Genomic DNA, 19,804 nt, shown 5'->3' with positions numbered 1-19,804 from the left:
TTAGGACATTCACTCCTGGTACAGAAGGGCATCAGTTGCTGTTCATGGTCTGCTCTTGGCACAGAGAAGCCGCAGTTTGGATCTTGGATGCAGGCATATTTTACAGAAAAGAAGCATTCAAAAACATCTGCAGCACTAAATTATTTTCTGTTTAATTTACGGGCCTAAAAAGAAAAAAAAAATTGTCTTTTCCCCGGGCCACTGCTGCACCTGGCTCCAATTTCTGCTCTGCAGGGAGCCAGACTGCAGCAGGCTGAAGGCAGCTGCCCACGCTGCAGCAACGTGCTCGCTCAGCACACCGAGGGCACCCGCGTGTCAGGGAGCACCAGAACTTCCATGTGATGTTAGGGACACCAGGAACATCCATGTGATATCAGGGAGCACCAGGAACACCCACATGGTGTCAGGGAGCACCAGGAACACCCACATGGTGTCAGGGAGCATCAGGAACATCCAGGTGGTGTTGGGGAGCATCAGGAACATCCATGTGATGTTAGGGACACCAGAAACATCCAGGTGGTGCCAGGGAGCACCAGGAACATGCATGTGACGTCAGGGAGCACCAGGCTCACCACGGCCTCATCACCAACTCCAGTGTTTGCCCAGAAGCACGGCCGTTTGTCACATTCTGCTCCCAGCTCAGGTCTCCCAGGATTTGAAGATGTCTTGGACAGGGCTGAAATTCTTGGAGAGGTTGTTTCAGCCTCTGCTGAGCACTAAGCCCAGCCAGCTAAAATAATTTTCTCTCCAAAGCTCCACTGCAGGTGCTGGCAAGGCTCTTTCTGCAGCAACATCTCAGTATCACACACAGAGGAGGCTGCACATTTGGTCCTGGGCCACCTCCTGCCCCAAAAGGACCACTGCTCAGGGAAGCCCACCAGCTGACAGTGGCCAAGCCTAGATCAATTCCCCATGGCAGGAAAGGCAGAGCTGGGCAAGAAAAGCCCACAGCAGGGAATGGGCAAAGTCTTCCTGACTGCAGCCTTGGGTGAGCATCTCTCCTGAGTTTGCCATTTAGGAGCATCTACACCAGGTGCTCAGGAGGGTGCTGTGGCTGAGGGGTTGGGCTCTCTTCCACCACCCAAAGCTGACCTTTCCAGGGGTGCTGTGACCAATGCCAGGAGAGAGCAAGCTTGTCCTCCTCACTCTGCTGCTCCAGCAGCTCTGGCATTTACCTGGGCAGTGCAATCCATGGGCTGGGGTGCAGGCAGGCACACAGACCCAGGCTCTCCCCCTGGGCAGGATGCGGCTGTTCCCCTTGCTGCTCACCAACCACTGCCCTAGCCCAGCCAGCTCAGATCCCAAGTGCCTGGCACTGAGGCCAGCATGTCCCCACACCAGTTCCTGCTGATAAATCATAGAATGGTTTGGGGAAGAAGGTTTCTGGTCCCAACCCTACAGCCATGGATCTGGTTGCTCAGGGCCTTGTCCCACATGGCCTTCAACGCTTCCAGTGGTGGAGCACCCACAATGTCTCTGGGCAACCTGTGCTGGGCAGCCTCAGCATCTTCAGTCTCAGCACCAGGAGCTGCAAACTGCAGGTGGAGTGACCTGGGCTGTTCACTAGGAGAGGGGAGCCCTTGCTGTGGGGCTGCTCTGGAGGTACCCACATCCCCACAGGTGGCACCACTTGCTGAACACCCTCCTGCTGTGCTGGCTTAGATTTCTTCCAGCAGTGCAATGGCAGAGAGAACAGTTGTCACTGTGTGAAGATCTGTTTCTATCTTTTACTAGCACAGACTTTACTACAGAACTAACTTCCTAAAATCAGGTTTCCATAAAGTTACCAGTGCTCTTTATACCTGTGGGGGCCAACCATAGCTTAGAAACTTCCTCTGTTCCTTTGTAAACTTTCCTAAAGGCCCTCATTGTATTTATGATCCCATAAATGCCCTTGGAAACACCAGGAGAATGATAAGAATCAGGCTGGAGGCTTTTTGTCAGCTTTGACTAATGAAAATCCCATTGCATGAAACAAAATGCTGCGTCCATGTCCCAGACACCAAGGTCTTGGGATGGAGGACTTCATAGTTTATGGCTTCATGTCCAAATCAGTATATTCAGATTCAGAAAAGGGGGGTGGGAATTTAGTTACTTTGGTTTGGTCAGTTGGTTTGTTTGTTTAAAAAAAAAATATCTTAAAGCAGCTACAGGGACTGAAAAATGAACCTCCCATATTTCTCAATAAAGAAGGATTTTTTGGCTAGTTACTGAGTTACCTGAAGCACTGCCATCAGCATAGGAACCACTTCCCACCACGGTGGCTCCTGGGGACTGACACGCAGGCAGAGGCAGCTCCAGCAAGGATGGGGAGCAAATCCTTGGCAGCACAGAAGGTCTCCTGCTTTGCAGGGATGTTGTGGGTTACAAAACCCCTCCCTGCCCCTTTTTGCTTAATTTTAGGACTACTTCGAGGAAGGGGAAATAAATTACCTCAGGACAGGAAAAAAGGAAAAAAAAAAAAAAAGACATTGCCAAGATGAAGCTCCCAGCTGCAGGTTCTGCAGGTCCTGCAGGTCTTGCCTCAAAGTAGGTTGCAGGTGATGTTACAGGAGCCATAGGCAGCAGCTTTCCCAGCTCCGCCACAGCAGAAAAACTTCCTCTGCTTTTGCTGCTCTCCACTCCCTTCTTGACAGGCACATTCAGCCCTTCCTCCCCTTCCTTCCCTGCGCCAGGGACATGCAACATTCCTGTCAAAGGGTCTTAGATCCCTGCTCGAAGAGTTCATGCCCTTGATTTCAAAACTCTGAAAGGGGAAAAAGAAAGAACAGCTACAAAAACAGCCCCTGAACGATTGATTGCTCCCTACAGGTCATTCCCGAGTGTGTGACAGGCAGGAGCAGGGACGGGATGGCACTGAGCTGCCACCCTGCAGCACAGCGCTGGCCTTGGCCTCTGCTGGACATGGACACAGCAGAGCTGGAGATCCTGCAGCCCTGGCCTGGCCTGGAGCTGAGATTCTGCAGCCCTGGCCTGGAGCTGAGACCCTGCAGCCCTGGCCTGGAGCCGAGACCCTGCAGCCCTGGAGCTGAGACCCTGCAGCCCTGGCCTGGAGCTGAGATCCTGCAGCCCTGGAGCTGAGACCCTGCAGCCCTGGCCTGGCCTGGAGCTGAGACCCTGCAGCCCTGGAGCTGAGACCCTGCAGCCTGGCCTGGCCTGGAGCTGAGACCCTGCAGCCCTGGAGCAGAGACCCTGCAGCCCTGGCCTGGCCTGGAGCTGAGACCCTGCAGCCCTGGCCTGGAGCTGAGACCCTGCAGCCCTGGCCTGGCCTGGCCCTTGCTGCTTTCTCCCCCCGGGGTCTGGCTCAACGAGAGGAATGTGTGAGGAATGCCAACACACTGCACTTAAGAATGGAAAGAAAACAGCAAAAGGAAAACATTACTTGGGCTTATTTTTTTGTGGGAAGCTAAAAAAAAAGCCCTGATTAGAGAGGGAAGACAAGCTACAACTAAATTTGTCATTTTTACGGCTTTTACGCTTTGCACAGTCCTAGGGTAACATATTTTTGAACCCCATGAGCCACAACTCCAAACTATCAGTGTGCCAGGAGACACCCTGCCCTACCCATACCCTGTGCTCCCTCAGGGACCCATTGCAATTCCCACCCCAGCCTGTCACTCTTCAGTCTTCCTCCAGTCCCTCTCTTCAGGGCAGCAAACCTCATGTACCACAAGCAGAGCCCTGGCACCCCCAGCAGCTCCCTGGCCACAGAGAAAAACAACTTTCCCAGGCATCCTTCTGGAAAAGGCTGTGAGAAGATCAGAGAAAAGAATGAGAAACAATTCTTAACTTATAACACCTGGTATTGTGAACATGTGGATTGTGTTATGGAGATTTGTTTAGCAAAGGGTGGATTTTTAATTAGCCAATGGTGACAGTGTTTTGATTGAAGGACAAATTAAGTCAACCTGTAACAAACAAAGGTATAAAAGCCTGGGTTTCTTAATAAAAAATATTTTAATAAAAATATTCAGCCTTCTATAAAAGCATGGAGTCTATGTAATTTATTACCTGGCCCTGGCCCATTACACTGACAACCTGCTCCTCTGTAGCTCCCTTTGCTGCACCACAGTGGCCAGAACAGCTGGGGCTGGGGCTGCTGTGTCCAGCCAGCCCCCACTGCTCACAGCACAGGTGCTGCCCAGTGGAACACATTGTCCAACACATTCTGCAACAGCCCTCCCCTGACTGCTGCCTCCTCCCAGGAGTTCTCCCCCGTTGCTCAAGCCTTGGCAGCCCCTGTGACATGGTCCCCCTGCTCAGGCAGGTTTATGAGGCCTTAGAAGACACATGGTGTGTCCTACACAAATGATGTGTCCTGTAGGAAAGCTGTACCTTTCAGGAACCTCTCAGCAAGCAGCTGTGCAAGTGCTGCTTCAGAATGAAATGTCAGGAATAAACAATTTTGGACATTCTTAGGAAGAAAAAGTGGGTACACACACACACACACACACACACACACACACACACACACACACACACAGAGTTCTGTATGTTTCTCTCTGAAACACAAGGTAGTTCAGTCCTAGCTCTGGTATACTGGGAGTACAAAAAGGGAGAGCTTAAAGGAGCTCCACCACAGATTTAATTATCTTCTTGTGGCCTCAGGATCAGGAGGGTTTTCCTAGATGTCCTTAGAAACTGGATGCAAAGGAAATAGCATGGCATAGTGGCATTCCAAGCCTGGCCAGCCAGGAGGAAACCAAGGCCAGAGAGCTGGGTGAGCCCAACTGGCTCCACAGGGGCACGTCCTGAGCTCTGGAAATGCCTTGTCAGAGGGGTGCTCAGTTCCACATGTCAACAGCAAGTGCCCAGACCTGGAACACTCAGGCATGTGCTTTGGGGGCACTGGTGCCTGCTCTCTGTGCCAGAGCAAGGGGGACTTACAGGAAGAGGTTTTTGCACCAACTACTGTCCTAGCAAAAGCCAAAGACTCTTCATCTTGCACAGTTTCAGGTCACATCCAGTAAATTTGTGTGGTTAATTCTGTGGTATCCAGCATAGCCCTGGGGCTTCCCCCATCCTACCCGAGCCACAGAACCCCATTTCATATCTCATCTGCAATTAAACGGAAAGCAGTTGACACTGCAGAGCTGCATTTGTTTCTGCAAGAGCAAGGTTTGTGCTGAGTATTGTATGGAGCTTGTTGCCATGGGAAATATCAGTGTTTGTCAAAACTTTAAAATCCAACCCAGCGTATCAAAGCATCCCACTTCCACTTGTGCACCCACAAAGCTGGGGACAAATTACAATGGTGGCAAATCAACTGTGCAGAGGCTAGGAAATTAAATTTGCTCAATACACGTTAAAGAGGGAAGAAAGTAGGCAGCAGCAAGTAAAACAGAAAGGAGAACATCAGTGTGTAAACAAAAAGTACCAGGGAAAAAAACAGGCCAAAAGGCAAAAGGGTAATTAACAGCAACAATTTATTTTACTTTGGTGACCCTTAGAGAGAGTCTTGTGATGTCAAGCCCAGCCCTGAAAGGACACTGCAGTCAGTGCTCAGGGTTACAAAGTGCCCCTGTAACTCGGGCATTAATTACACTCACAGTGGCACGGCCTCAGCTGTGGTTCTGGTGCAGGTGGGTGCAGGGCTGGCCCCAAACCTCTGCTCCTCCTGCCTGCTTCTCTCCTCCCCCCAGCCCCACTCCTGAGGTACCAATACACCAATACCATTTGTACCCATGCGGAGGCTCGCCAAGGGGAGGGCAAAGTGCGCCTCCCTCTCCCCAGTCAATCTACACCCAGCAGAGGAAAACAGAAGGGAAATGAAAACCACCCTTTGCCCTTGAGCCCAAGCAGCGCTTGGCCCTCCTGACTCCTCTCCAACACAGCACAGGCAATCCCCTCTGCTGAGCACAGCCAGTGCAGCTGCCAGTAAGGCAAGAACCGAAGATTTCACAGAGTAACGACCAGAGGCTCAGAGCTCCAGACAGGAAGGTGAGTCCAGGGGAAAGACACCCAGAACCACATACAGCCATCCAAATGCTGACACTGAGAGGTGTCTCCAGCCTGCAGACACTTCAGGCTGTCCCACCTGGCACTAAACTGGAGCAGCAGATATTGTAACATCTAAAACCTGCTTTGAAGCTGCCCAATCTTGCAGCCCTCCTGAGCCTCTGTGGAGTAAGGCAGTGCCTTCCCAAGAGCTCCAAACCAACACAGACTGCATGCTGCAACAATGTAAGCAAAAAAAAAATAATTGTTTATTTACAGTCTATTTGAGCCAACCAACATCAGCAACATGCAGAAATAAAGCAGATCAGTTCCTTACTGGGAGTAAGTAATAAAAAATAATTTTTATTGAAGTAATTTAAGAAAACATCTTTCAGGTCAATTAAAATTTGCTTTAGTGTTGAAATGGTCTTCAACATAGACTGAAGTTCTTTCAGGAGGCAGGGTCTCTATTTTTTGGACATGATGTGATGAACACAAGACAGCACTGTCGTACTGCCGAGGAATTGTCCTCCACAGCAGCAGCACTGAAAAATTAAATCTGTTAATCTTTTGTTGCAAAGCTTCTATTGATGGTGGTGGTGGTGGTAAAAGCCACTGAAATAGCCTCACAGGAGCACATTTTGTCTTGCTACCTACTAACACCAAAAATACTGTAAGTACTTCAAATTGGGTTCGTCTTTTTGTTCCTAAAAGGCGGTAGCTAACAAGGGCAGCCAACTTCCTTAACTATGGCAAAAAACCCTAACTTTCCCCAGTAAGGCATCACTTTGACTTCCCTTTAGAAACGCACTGATGTGGGTGGTTTCTTTAAAGATACAGCAGGTGAGGAGCTGCCCACAGCTCACACCACTCACTCACCAGACTGCTGCTGCCCATTCAAAGCCTGAAGTGGGTGAAACAGCACTGACCATATTTTCACCTTGAGTACACTCAGTCAGTCAAGAGACACTGTCACCAAAACACTCAAGATGTGTCCTCCTTCTTCCCCAGATCCTGTGCTTTATGAAACTAGAGCCTAAATAAACTCCTAAAGGTATTAATCTCATTAGGTGTGCAGGTGTCCACAAACTGGGGCGTGCTGAAAATCAGCACCAAGCCATGTCCTGGATCAGAGCTGTGGATCACACTGGATCAAGCCAGCAGCACATAATCCATGTCTAAAGTGATAAAGAAAGCTTGTCACCTTCTGGTCCCCCTGTCCTGTTTAAGCACCTCTTTGACCGCGCCATGACACGGTTTTGTGACAGGCTTTTGGGTTTTGACACAGTGCCAGAAGCAGGGATGATGTGAGCGTAGGCAGGGATGTGAGGGCAGAGCTGTGTCAGCCACGGGACTGCCCCGTGCTCAGGGCCCCTCTGCACTCAAAGCACGGGGCGTTCCTGCAGCCCAACCCCTTCCCACAGGTACGGATCTTGTTCTGCAAGTGGGACTTTCAGGCTCTCAGATGCTCTTTGCCTCCCAGCAATGGGTCCTTCCGTCCGACCCTGCCCAGCTGTATTCCAGAACAGCTACAGCTCTCCAGAATTTAAGTGTCAAAAGGCCAAGGAATGTGTACATTATACACAAATATCTGCGGCATCAGGAGGCCGTGCCACGTTGTGCCCTTGGCGTCTGCTCGGGCGGTGCTTGCCGGAGATGCAGCTCTCGTTGCTTCCCGCTGCCCAGGCTCCGTCAGGCAGCGCTGTCTCCTGTCTGTGGGATCCCGCCTTGCACACGCACTGCTGCCCTTGCCAGCCGTGCCAGCCCCGCACAATTGCTGCCAAAGAGCTCTTTGGGTCGGGTTTTCTTCCCGCGGCACCTCCGCAGCCCTCCCTGCGGTACTCTGGTGTGAGCTGAGGAGCCGAGCTGCAGGGCTGGGCTACAGAGAGCTTTCGGCTCGGGCCCGGGGCCTCCCGGCGGAGGAGGAGGAGGACGAGGAGGAGGAGGAGGAGGAGGAGATGGAATCCCCTCCAGCCTCCTCCGCCGCCGCTCCAGCGGAGCGCGACGCCTGCGCGGCCGCGGCGGTGACTCACACGGGGGTACCGAGAGGGGACACACGGGGGTACTGGGAGGGGACACACACAAGGGTACCGGGAGGAGACACCCACGGGGGTACCGGGCAGTGACACACGGGAGTACCGGGAGGGGATTCACATGGTGGTACTGAGCAGTGACACACGGGGGTACCGGGCTGCGCTCGCCGGGAGCCGCCTCGGCACTCGCAGCCCACGACTGTGCCGTGGCGCTGGGGACCCGGCTTCCCGATGTCCCTCCGCTCCCATGGATGCAGCCGGGCTGCCCGATGTCCCTCCCCTCCATGGATGCAGCCCGGCTGCCCGGCCGTGCCCCTCAGGGCAGACCGCGGAGCTCTCCCGCAGCAGGCGGCGGCTCTGCGGACGCCTCCATCCCTGCAGCGCCGATGAATCCTCTCGGAAAATCCGTGTACGCCCTGGCAGCGCTTGTCCTCCCTCCCGGGAGGTTTGCCGTCTGGCGCCTGGGAATATGCTGTCCCACAAGAGAAGTTGGAGTCACCGTCCAGATCTAACTGCATCTAGAATGTATTTCCTTTCTTTCTTTTACATTTTATAAATAGTCCAGCCTTCCTACAGCTTTTTTCCTGGCCTAGTGACTCATCATCGACTCATCATACTTGTTGCTTCACTTAAATAGGGCATTGAAAAGTCCCTTGCTTAAATGGGGGGGGGAAAATCCCCAGATTACCAACTGACCACTTCATCCTGAAAGATCTGAAGTAATTCCTGCTGTCCCACGGCTGGGAGGCTCGTGCTGAGATGAATCAGTGCGAGGCAGAGCAATGCTATCTGGGCCAGCCAGTCTGTGAGTGCTCCTCTGTGAGTTCTGCCCGCCCTGCTTCCCTTTGGGTACTTCCAGACAGTAACAATTTCTTTCTTTTCCTTAGCTCAACGACTGGCGGTTTTGACTCGTGTACTGCGTTGAGAATTTTGCATGGATGCCACAGTTTTCCCTTTATTTCAAAAAAATTGCATGACTCTCTTGCCAGCATGGTGTCCTAGCAAAAGCACATGGAGGTTTCACACCACCCTCCTGAGCAGCATCAGCTTTGCTGGCAGCCTGGGAAGCTCCTGGGACATCTCAGCTGCAGCCAGGTGAGGAGGTGAGGACCCAAAGACACTAACTAACATCTGCCAGGCTTCAGAAGAAGAGCCCCCAGTTTTGGATGGCTGGCGGTTTGGGGGTGCCAGTGCTGGAAGGGAAGGTGAGCCCATGAGTCAGGGCCAGCGAGGGATGCAGCCAGCAGCATCAATGAGAGGTTCAAGCTGCTCCAGTGCCCCCAGCAAGGCTGCCATGCCATAGAGCTGCTTCTGGTTTCCCATGCCCCAAGCCCTGCTCTGGGCTGCAGAAGCTGGTGAAGAACCAGGAGCAGAGTGGTGCCACAAGGTGGGGTGACAGGGTGACTGTCACCTGCGGGTGGAAGGAATGTGGTACCAGTGGGAAACCCAATTCCCTGTGGTGGGAGTTCTGGTAAGGTGCCCCACGGCCCAAGGGTGGGGTAGCCCCTCCTCCCAGGACTGCATTCAGCCACTTGCAGGTAGGAACAGGGGCTCTCATCTCCAGGAAAGCAGGAATCCTGACATCTCAGAGCACCTGCATGGCACTGTGAGGGCAGGTCATGGTGGAGAGAAGAAAAGGAAGTAAAACCGCTTATGCTCAACCAAGAGCATTAGAGGCAGCTACTCCCTAAACCTGCATAGCAACCAGATGCCAGCAGCAGCACAACACACTCAGCTGCAAACGGGGAATCCCTTTGGTTTTCCTTGCCCTCACTTCTGCTTTTGCAGCCCCTACTGCCTCAGTCAGGATTACCTGAGGAATACTGATTACAGCTGATAAGAGTTCTGTCTTCATTGAGCTGATTGCACAGCTTCTTTGAAGATGGCTGCTCTGTCCTCTTGTTATGCTGTGCCTCCCAAATGCCTTTTTATTTAGCAGCTGTTCCTCTGCTGTGCAGCGACTGGTGATGTTACATCACGGCTGATGGGTGCTCAGGGGACTTGCTTTGTTTGCTGGATGGCAGTTTCATTCACGTTTTGATAACCCTGCATTTTAGGCAATTAAGGTACTCTCTGTACCCTGTTTTTCTTTCATTCCAGGCAGGTTGCATGCGATACTCTCTCTTTTGATTTAGGGGAGGTGAGGGTGCTCTTTCCAAGTGACTGCCAGGCAATTAAGCACTAAAGGCTCTGTTTCACGAGCAGAAGGGTTTTAACTGCCTGAGGTTGTTGCTCACAATAAGAACCCCATGCCAGTTTCCTGGCTATCCCTGAGAAGATCCCAGCCTTCACCATTAAACAAAGACAATTGTATGGAATTCAGCCCGGATGGCAATAAAGAGAAGTTTGTGAAGGCTTTTGTTGTTTTGTTAGTGTGGTTTTTTTTAAGGTAGACTTGACAAATGTCAAATCCTCTTGCATGTGTTGGAAGCAGTCAGGAGATGAGGTGGGCAGAGAGGAGACTCTGTATGTCCTAGCTATTCAAAGCCATTTATGTTTTGCTGAGGCTCTGGGGAATACTTGGCTAAGGCAGGGTGTGCTTGTGCCTCTCCACAGCTGTTAGTGCAAGGGCAGTCCCCACCACAGCTGTGTACATTTTTTTAGGAAGTTGTTGCCACGCAAGTACCTTGACATCCACCAAAACCTTCTGAGTAGTTGAAATGAAGTCATGATAACAGCAGAATTTTTTTTCCTCAGACAACTGTGACTTTCAGAGTAGGCTACACAATCAAGTATGAAGTTTCATCAAAACTGTGTTCTCCTAAAAAAGTTTCTGAATTATTTAATGCATTTTATATGATGATTACCTGATTTATATCACAGCACAGGAAGTGAGTTAGCAAGTTTATCTCCTGTCTTCTCATTAATATAACAAGATAGCTAAAGATGTGTTTTGCTCTTGTTCTCTTACTGCCAAAGTATCACATTTTCTTTTGGGCACAACTTAAAGCATTCCAGATCCCTATATCTCTACACGTGGAAGCTCTGTCTGACATGTTAAATTACATTCTAAGACCCAAACCCAATTGTTCTAGCTGAATATTACTCTCCCTGACCACATGTTCCAGGAGAAGCAAAGTTTCCTGCAGAAAATATGCGATACAGAACTAAAAGCTTGAGCCCATATTGCTCATATTCATTCATCATTTCTCTTGACCTGATTTTGTGCTCCAGCTTTTCCAACAGATTGTTTCCTTGGTTATCCAAGTTTGTTGCCAAAGCAGACAAATGAATCATCCATTTACAGTAAAAGTGGGGAACTGCCAAGGGAATACCTGATGTCGCTGCATGTGGCATGCAAGTCTCAGGCCAGCTGATGATCAAGTCCTCCCTCTCAGCTCTTTGGGCACAAGCTCCATCTGCACTGTGGCACCCACCCTGGCACAGAGGCTGAGGACAGCCTGTGCCAGGATGACAGGACTGGCTGGTTAAGGGTGTCTTGAAATAGCGCTGCTGAGTGGTAAAGCTCAGGAGGAAAAGCCTCAGAGAGCTGCACTCACCAGGAAGGAGGGGTAGACAGGCTGCCCTGGTTCCTGTCTCAGCTGCATCTGCGGGTCCAGACAAGCTGACCCAGCTCAGGACCCTTCTTCTTTTAAAATACATATTAGTTCACTCATAGAGCATCTAAGTCTCCCATAAATACTCCTGCTGTAATGGAAATCATTCTTTTCCAAACCACAAGGAAAAATGCCTGCTTTTTCCAGCCTTCTCTCCATCCTCTCTGGAGACTGAAATCCCTGAACACTCACAGAGTGCTCAGGACATATGCAGGGTACCCTGGCACTGCAGTTCCCTACTACTGATCCGTTTGGGTGGGATAAGCAGACCTCAAGCCCCCTAACCTATCCTGCTGATGCCACTCCTGTGGCTGGAATGTGCTACACCCAGGGCAGGCAGGCACCCTCAGCCTCCCTCTCCTGCTCTCCCCTAAGGGAGAGGACACCGAGCATGGGGTTGTATTGCTTTGCTGTGGACACAGGGGCTAGCTCCCTCCTTTCCCAGGACAGTTTGTTGTGACACCCCCACTGCTCTTCCCCGCTGCAAGCTGAGACACGGAATGTGTCTCACTCCAGCTCCTGTAATCCTTGTCAGCCCTGCAGCATCAACTTTTCTGTGTGTGCATCACACCAGAGTGCAGTGCTAAGCTGCAAGCTGGAGGGTTTATCAATACTTCCAAAATCTTCTACCAAGAATGTATGCTATCTCTTGGTTCCCTTTGGATTAACTCCCCAGAGCCACATGCCTGCACAGCAAATGACAGCCGTGGCCACGCTGGCAAGTCCTGCCACAGCCAGTGCCAGCCTGTGTTGGCATCCAAGCACTAACTGTGGGCATTGCTGGGAGCATCTTGGTTTGTATTTCTGTTTGGCTTCATCACTGAACCCAAACAGGAGGAAAAAATACGAGGTGTGCCTGTGTTTTACATACAGGAATAAGGAGGTTCTAATTATTCACAGCAATCTGTAGAAAATCCATAAAAATCAATCTTCCTACTATGCAGCCAAATTTGATTGCACAATAAAGCTAGCATTGAAAAGGTGTCTAATAATGCCCTTTCAACTACATTTTTCAGGTTAACCTTGGATTAAACCCCAAAATAGCTGATGTAATTTCCAGCTGGCCTTCCCAGTTAAGCTTTAAAAATGGCATGAGGTAAATTCACAACTATGACTCTGTCTTCAGCTGGAACCAGCCAGAAGTGCACTTCTTGCTGTTAAGTTCTGTATTTAGAGGGACAAGCTGTATTTTATTTAGCTCACAGCATGCCAGGAACAAGCTTCCCTCAGCAGCCTCCCAGCAGTGCAGCCAGTGGGTGGTCCCAGGGCACAGCCCCTGCATACCTCCAGAGTGCGTTGCTACTCAGAAAGCACCAGCAGCTGCTTTTCCTTCAGAAAACACAGGCAGCGGAGATCACGGCATGGAAACCCACTTTCTTCCTCTGTTATTGCATGGCAGCATGAGGGTGCTTGCCTGGAAAGTCAGATTTATGTTCAGCTCCATGCTTAGAGAGAGGGGCTTCAAAGCGCACCGCAGGCACTGCTGAGGAGAGGGACAGTGACACTGCACAGGCACAGTACCAGTGGGGAGGTGGCACCTTCTGTATGTGACAGTGACACTGCACGGGCACAGTACCAGTGGGGAGGTGGCACCTTCTGTACATTCTTCTGCAGGGCTGCTGCAGAAAATGGCACTCAAGGATCAGCATGACAGGAGAGCTGGTGAGGGCACCTCGTTCCCAGTCCAGTGACTACTTGCAAATATGGAAAGGTCTCAGACCCAGAGCTGTTAAAGTATTTTATCTCATGGCCATGAAATGAGAAATACCATGAAGCAAGATGGTGGAATGGGACTCACATCTCACATTTTTGAGGAAGGAGCCTCTCTTTTGCATTGGGCTGTGATGGCATATCCCACCTGGAACGAGAAGGGCAATGACTCAGAGGCTCCCTAGGCAGGGCCCTGTGCCACACAGGATAAGGCAAGGAGTGCCCAAACCCACAGCAGGGAAGGGCACTGAGTCAGCATCCGTGGGATTGGGAAATGTGGGGATCCCTGCGTGCAGGGATTGAGCGGGAGGCAGAGGAGCCCACATGAGCAGTGCCAATGGCCACTGCTGGCACACAGGGCAGCAGCCAGAGAAGCCAGACTGCCCAGCCATTGCCCAGCTTCTGCCCTGAGAACCCCAATTCCCTGCTCTCCTCCTGCCAGGGGACTCCTGCAGCGACACCTGCAATAGGGCAGACAAGCCCCCAGCCTGGAGCCCATCTCGGTGCCAGCACCTCATGCCCAGTGGCCCTGGGGAGGGCCACAAGGGACCCAGATCCCACACTGTGGGGTGGCAGCCACCACCCCTGCCCGACAGCCAGGCCATCAGGAACTCGAGCAGGTTCCTTCCTGGGGAAGCCAGTGCAATCACCAACGTAAAGGAAATACTTTTCAACAGAGTCATAGTGGCCCACATAGGCATGATTAGCTTTGGGTGCTGAAGAAAAGCAGGGGGATGAAAAGCTGGGACAAAAAACCCAAAATCAATCCAAAAGAAATGCACAGTAGTAAGCACAGACTTGAAACTGCATTCCTGTGGGCTTTATAGTGCTTTAAAAATATTTAAAAATTAAGAGATAGTGTTCCATTGGTCAGGACAATTTTATTTTGAGGTTATTTTCCTTGCAAAGGGATAAGTTCCACTATGAATTAATAAAAAGGTCAGCGTTACAGAAAATTGGTTTATTGTAAACAAAGTATAAAGTACAACGTAAGAAATGTGCAAATCTTTAAAGTAGTCACAAAAAGCAGATCTAATACACTATTTTCAAACCATTCACTTTCTGATATGTGTCCTCAACATAATATGATAAAATACAAATAGTGAAAATAGATGCATTGTCACAAAAGCTGGTTTAAATTCTAGGCCGGTCTTTACTGCCTTGTTTTCTTCTCTGAATCACAACTTTCTAATTTAATACAATATATAATATATCCCTTTCAATTTTAGCATAAACTGCCTTTCAAAGAATAACACAATCAAGAAGCCTAAGATTCTTGGTTTTCCTCTTTAATCAACCAGAGTAGTTTACAGCTACCAAGTTTGTCTTCAAGGTGCCCGTTATCCGCTCATGACAAGCGCAGTGAGGAGGTGGAAAGGAAACCATAAGCAACACAAAAGCAGAAGCATCATGCGATGCCCAGCTACAACCAGCTGTAACAATCACAAAGCTTGCCAAAGCAGCTGGGAAAACATGACAAAGCTAATAACGATTCAGAAATGTTCCTGCCCTTTGGCTGCCCATGCACTGCCCCTGCATGCCCATCCCAAGCCCCTCTGGACACAGCAGTGTAAAGCTGGATGTGTTAACTACCCCATGCAGAAGGAGATGTCCAAAATCTCCAGGAGTCCGGCACCAAGTCATCGATTACGATGGGGCTGGAGAACAGTTAGGAGAAAAAGACTCCTACCAAGCAAAGGTGGCAGAAGTAGCAAAACAGATTTAGATTATCTTATGCAGGTGGGTCCTGGGCTTCCAAGCCTGTGCCTGAACATTGCCGCTGTCCTTATCTGCGCCTACTGAAGATAGACAACTGAGAGCTAAAACTGGAGTTGGTCTCAGGCATGAGCAGCATACCCTCAGAAACACTTACATGGGACTGGATCTAGAGCATACACAAGTGATTTGCAAAATTGAAAACTGGCACAATGTGGCTGCTCTGCTCTAGAGCCTTCCCTTTCTTTCTCTCCTCACCAGTGCAAAAGACACCCGCTATTCCAGTCAGCCACTGGTTCTCCCAGCAGCATTTTTTTGTGACTGAGCGCAGGCTGCCTCTGCCTCTCTGTACTGCTGTCAGCAGCCAGTGCGGGAGAACCACAGACCGGGAGAAAAAGCCTTTTTTCAGCCAGCCCATCCCAGCAACAACAGTTAATTCCACCGTCTCCAGATCAAGTCCTTTCACTGGGCGGTCGCAGAGGCTGGTGGCACGGCCACATCACTGAGCTTGCTCACTTCCATCTGCCAGTTGGGTAATTTCTTCGCTGACAAGTGGCGGCGCGCGTGCTTCGTGAGGTGGTCGCTGCGCATGAAGCGCCGCTCGCACATCGGGCAGGCAAACTTCTTCTCGCCGGTGTGCGTCCTGCGGTGCCGAGACAGTTCATCGGAGCGGGCAAACCTCCTCTCGCAGCCCTTCCAGCTGCAACTGAACGGCTTTTCTCCTGGAAGGGATAAAGTACAAAGGGAAAAACCCACAGTGAGTACTGAGCAATAAACACCGCTGCCTGAACTAGCAGGATTTCACTTAATTGGCAGGAAAATTTCTATTAAGGCAGCTGAGCCAAAAATCTAAGTAAGCATTATACACACAAAATGTGGAAAATTGTTTATATACTAACATTTAAACATGCAGATTCACTGTCTCCAAGGCTAAGTAGTATGGGTAAGGGATTAAAAAGGGTTAAAGGTTAAAAATTCTCCAGAACCAAATTGTTTGAAATGCTCTTCACATCTCAAAACAGCTGATTTTAACACTCAGCTCTGTGTAAACTGCGGATAATGATGACTCAGCACGCCCAAAACTCCCCTCTGAAGCGCAGCCTGCAGTGGTGCTTTATGTAACTGAGCTCCAGAAGTGCACTCTGAGCCTCTGTGAAAATACATGGAACTCTTTCTGCTACTGCAGTTAAGGGCTGAGCCTGGAGAAGTTACTCTAGAATAACCAAGGCAGGAATAGTTTGGAGTGGATTCTCACATCCTCTCATAAAACCATCTCCAAGTTTCACCCACTTCTGGCAAAAGCATTCCTGAGGAAAAGCCTACTGAGGTATCTTTAACTCTGGAAAGCATACTCCTTGTTGGGCAAGGCCTTGCTTCCACAGATGCATTACTGAACACCTTCTGACCCAAAGTGAGTCCAGCACAAACAAAGTGCTGAGTCAACTTCCCCCTCAGGGAGACTTCCCATCAGAGATCAGGCAGCTTTATAATGCACGCTGGCAAAAAGAGTGTTTCATTGCTGGCCCACCATTTGTTCAATAAACAGACCCAGAAATCGCTACAACTATAACAAGCTGTATATACAACCGCAGTTTTGTACATTAGATTTTAGCATGCAGCAGCAGTAACCAACCTGTGTGTGTTCTGACATGAGCCTTCAAATGGGAGCTCTTGAAGTACGTTTTCCCACATCCTGGGTAGCCGCAAATGTGACTTCTTATTCTTGAAGAATCAGCCTGAGGAGTGGTTTTTGCTGTAGAAGGTACAAAGCCAGGAGCGGGGGCAATGGGAGAGAGTCTCGTGCCATTTGGACTAACAATGGGAGCCTTTGTGCCCTGCACGACTGGCTGGGGCACAACAAACATGACGGCACCCTTGGGAACCTGGGTGCCCATGAAGACCATGGGCTGACAGAGGGCAGGCTGCTGGCTGGGCGCGGCGCCGGGCACCACGGCCGTCACAACATTGTTGTTCGTGGGCAGCGGCACCATCTGGCAAATCACTGGCACAGGGGGGGCCCCGCTGCCTGGGGCAGGGGACGGCGGTGCCGCCCCCGCTGGCTGCTCCGCTGGCTCAGGGACGGGCTCCTCCTTGCTCAGCGAGGGCTTTGTCAAGGGCACGGGAGCAGCAGCTGGCTCTGCAGCTCTTCCCTCTGCCTCGGACAGTTCGCTGCCCTCAGCGCTGGCTGCACTCGGCGCCTCGGCAGAGCACACGGAGGGCTCCTCCTTGGCCTTCGGCCTCCTGTTTGCTGCCCTCCAAGCACTGTCCTGGTACTGGAGCACACTGGCTGCTCTCACAGGGCAGGTTTTGTGGTCACAGAGCTGGGCATCAGCCGTGTGGCGGATAACACTTGTCACTCGAGCTTTCAGAGGCCTGGCTGCTGGAGACCTCTCTGCTTCTCTCTGAGGTGTGGCCACAGGAGGCTTGGCAGCCTCGGGCAGCACCTTGCCCAGAGGATGGATCACCTGCGACATCTCCAAGTCAGAAGGGCTGTAGGGAGGGGTCAGGCACTGTGAGGGAGAGAGAGACACAGTAAGGGGGGGATGCTAACACGACATCACCACATTAACTGTTAAAAACAAGAACACACACACGCAAATTGGAAAACTTACAAATGCTGGTATGGCATTGAAATCTGCTGCTCCAGGAAGCAAAGCCTCGTCACTTTCTTCCGACATGTCAGATGCAGGAGTTATAGGTCTCATTTCTGCATGTTTCTTGAGGTCTGATTTCCAGTTGCAACTCATAGAAATAAGGGCTTCTACAGCCTCATAATCACTTTTTTCAGGCGTATTGTTCCAGAAATACTTCATATCTCTCTGTTTTTCAGTCATCATCTCCATTTCTTACTCCTGTTTTGGTTAGATGAAAGAAGAGAAACTTTAAATCTGATGCTAAGTTTGAGTATTTTGCAGCTGCCTGTAAGAAGGCATTGCTAAAAAAAAACGGGGCAATGTGAACAAGGTAAATACATTTCATGTACCTGTGTTTTCCTGCCTTTCTTATTTATGTAATATTTTTCTGAAGCTGCTAGCAAGGAAATCTGACCATGACATGAAAATTATATAATTACTTGAGACAAAAGAACTACTCTGGATCTTAAGTATGTTGAAGTTATTCCACACTGCAAGAAGAGCTGTGTCTGAGAACTTAAGAAAAATCTTCACACCCCCCCCCCAAAAAAGTAAATCAGAGCTTCCTCCACCATCCCACCCTCCTTCTATTTTTGCTTTGGAAACACACAGCCCTCAGGATTGTGCTTATTTTGGCACATGAGAAACGACCACATTGGGGCTGATTCACATTTTCTTCGAAAGGTATTAGCAACAAAAAACGTTCTAGAAAATACTCAAAGGATCTCTCTCACACACACACACGTACGTGCAAGGGAAATCACCTGCTTGGAGAACCAGGACACACGTACACAGACACACGTACACTGACACACGACAGCACCCCCACACTGTGCATTCCCTGCCCGGCCCTCACGCAGGGCTGTGGGCGGGGCTCAGGCACGGGCCCCGCCCCCGGCTGTTGGGCGCGCGCCACCCTCACCTCAGCGCACCCCGCCGGCCGCCCCCGCGCGCGCCGCCCCCGCCCTCCCCTATTGGTTCCCCCAGAGCCGCGCCGGGCGCCCATTGGTCCGCACCGAGCAAGGCGCGGCCCGGGGCGGGGCACCTGAACAAAGCGTGATCGGGCGCCGCCGCGCGCTGACCTTTCCCCCAGTTCCCCCGCGCGGCGCCCCCGCCTCCGGCGCGCGGCGGCGGCCGACTGTGAGGGCGGGCGGGGGAAGAAGCCCGGGCGGGAGGAGCCGTCACCGCGGGCGGGGGCCGAGCTGGGGTCAGCGCCGCCACACCCGATGCCTCCCGCCGCGGGGGAAGGGAAGGGAAGCGAAGCGGCGACCCTGCGGGAAGCGGGTTACGGGGGCGAGGGCCGGCTCTTCCCGCAGCGCCGCTCCGCTTCTCTGACGCCGCGCCGCCCACCCCGCGTGGCGCCGGGATCCCCCTGGCTTTCTCCTCCTCCCTCACCGCTGCCACCCGGTACATGCAGCCCCCGAGGCCAGCGCCCGCATCTGGTCGGGCACGCAGGCATAAGAGGCTGCACGGCGCCGGACCAGCGCTGCCAACAGGTTCTCGGCGGCTTCTGTCCCTCCCGCGGCTTCTCTCGCCGGCTTGCCCCGCGGAGGGCTCTCCACGCGGGCGGCGCTCCTACAGCCCACCCCAGCAGCTCCAGTCCCCCACCGCGACTCAGCCCCTCCAGCCGCTGCCGCAGCCCGACCTCCCGCCCGCCGTCCCTCCTCTCAGGGGTCGCTCCCGCACGTGCTCCAGGGATCCCCGTGCCGCACCACCCCCGGGCACTCCCTCCGTCCCAGCCGCCCGGACCCCCGGGATGCCCGGTTCGCTCACCGGAGGAGCCGAGCTCGCCCCAAGGTGCCGCCGCCGCTCTCCCGGTTTTCCTCTTTTTGTTCGCCGCTCCCCACTCGGGCGGCGGCGCCCCCGGGCCCGCGCGCGGGGGGGTGGGCGGGGCCCCGGCCGCCCGCCGGCCAATCGCCGGCAAAGGTGTGTGGGGCGGCGGCCAATGGGCGCCGGGCTGCCGCGCGTGATCGGCGGCCGCGCGGCGGCGTGGCCGGAGTGTCAGCGCGGCGTGTCCCCGGCGGCGGCTGAGTCAGGGCGGCCGCCCCCGCCCCCCCTGCCGTGCCCTTCCCTCCCCGGCATCCGTGTGGGAGCGGCGGGGGCGGCCCGGCGCTTCCTCCTGCATGAGGTCACACGGCGGCAGGGGAGGGAGCAGCCTCCCCGGTGCGGCTCCCGCGCCCCGCAGGGCTGAGGTGAAGCGGGGCCGCGGGCGGGGGAT

The 19,804-nt window shown here is 52.3% G+C and overlaps 1 protein-coding gene across 1 annotated transcript; it reads right to left on the bottom strand.

Moving 5' to 3' along the window:
* Positions 1 to 14,098: 14,098 nt before the first annotated feature.
* KLF10 (KLF transcription factor 10) lies at positions 14,099 to 19,596 on the bottom strand. The gene is made up of 4 exons (XM_059485345.1): positions 19,360 to 19,596; positions 17,566 to 17,805; positions 16,587 to 17,463; positions 14,099 to 15,675 (listed from the first exon to the last, which is right to left on the bottom strand). Exons 2-4 carry the CDS (start codon positions 17,794 to 17,796, stop codon positions 15,416 to 15,418), a joined length of 1,368 nt encoding a protein of 455 aa, XP_059341328.1. The 5' UTR covers positions 17,797 to 17,805; positions 19,360 to 19,596; the 3' UTR covers positions 14,099 to 15,415.
* Between the last annotated feature and the right edge of the window lie 208 nt (positions 19,597 to 19,804).

The sequence above is a fragment of the Ammospiza nelsoni genome, chromosome 1 (assembly GCF_027579445.1).
Source record: "Ammospiza nelsoni isolate bAmmNel1 chromosome 1, bAmmNel1.pri, whole genome shotgun sequence".
In the NCBI taxonomy this organism is placed as follows: Eukaryota; Metazoa; Chordata; class Aves; order Passeriformes; family Passerellidae; genus Ammospiza; species Ammospiza nelsoni.
This window is presented reverse-complemented; position numbering and strand designations above follow the sequence as displayed.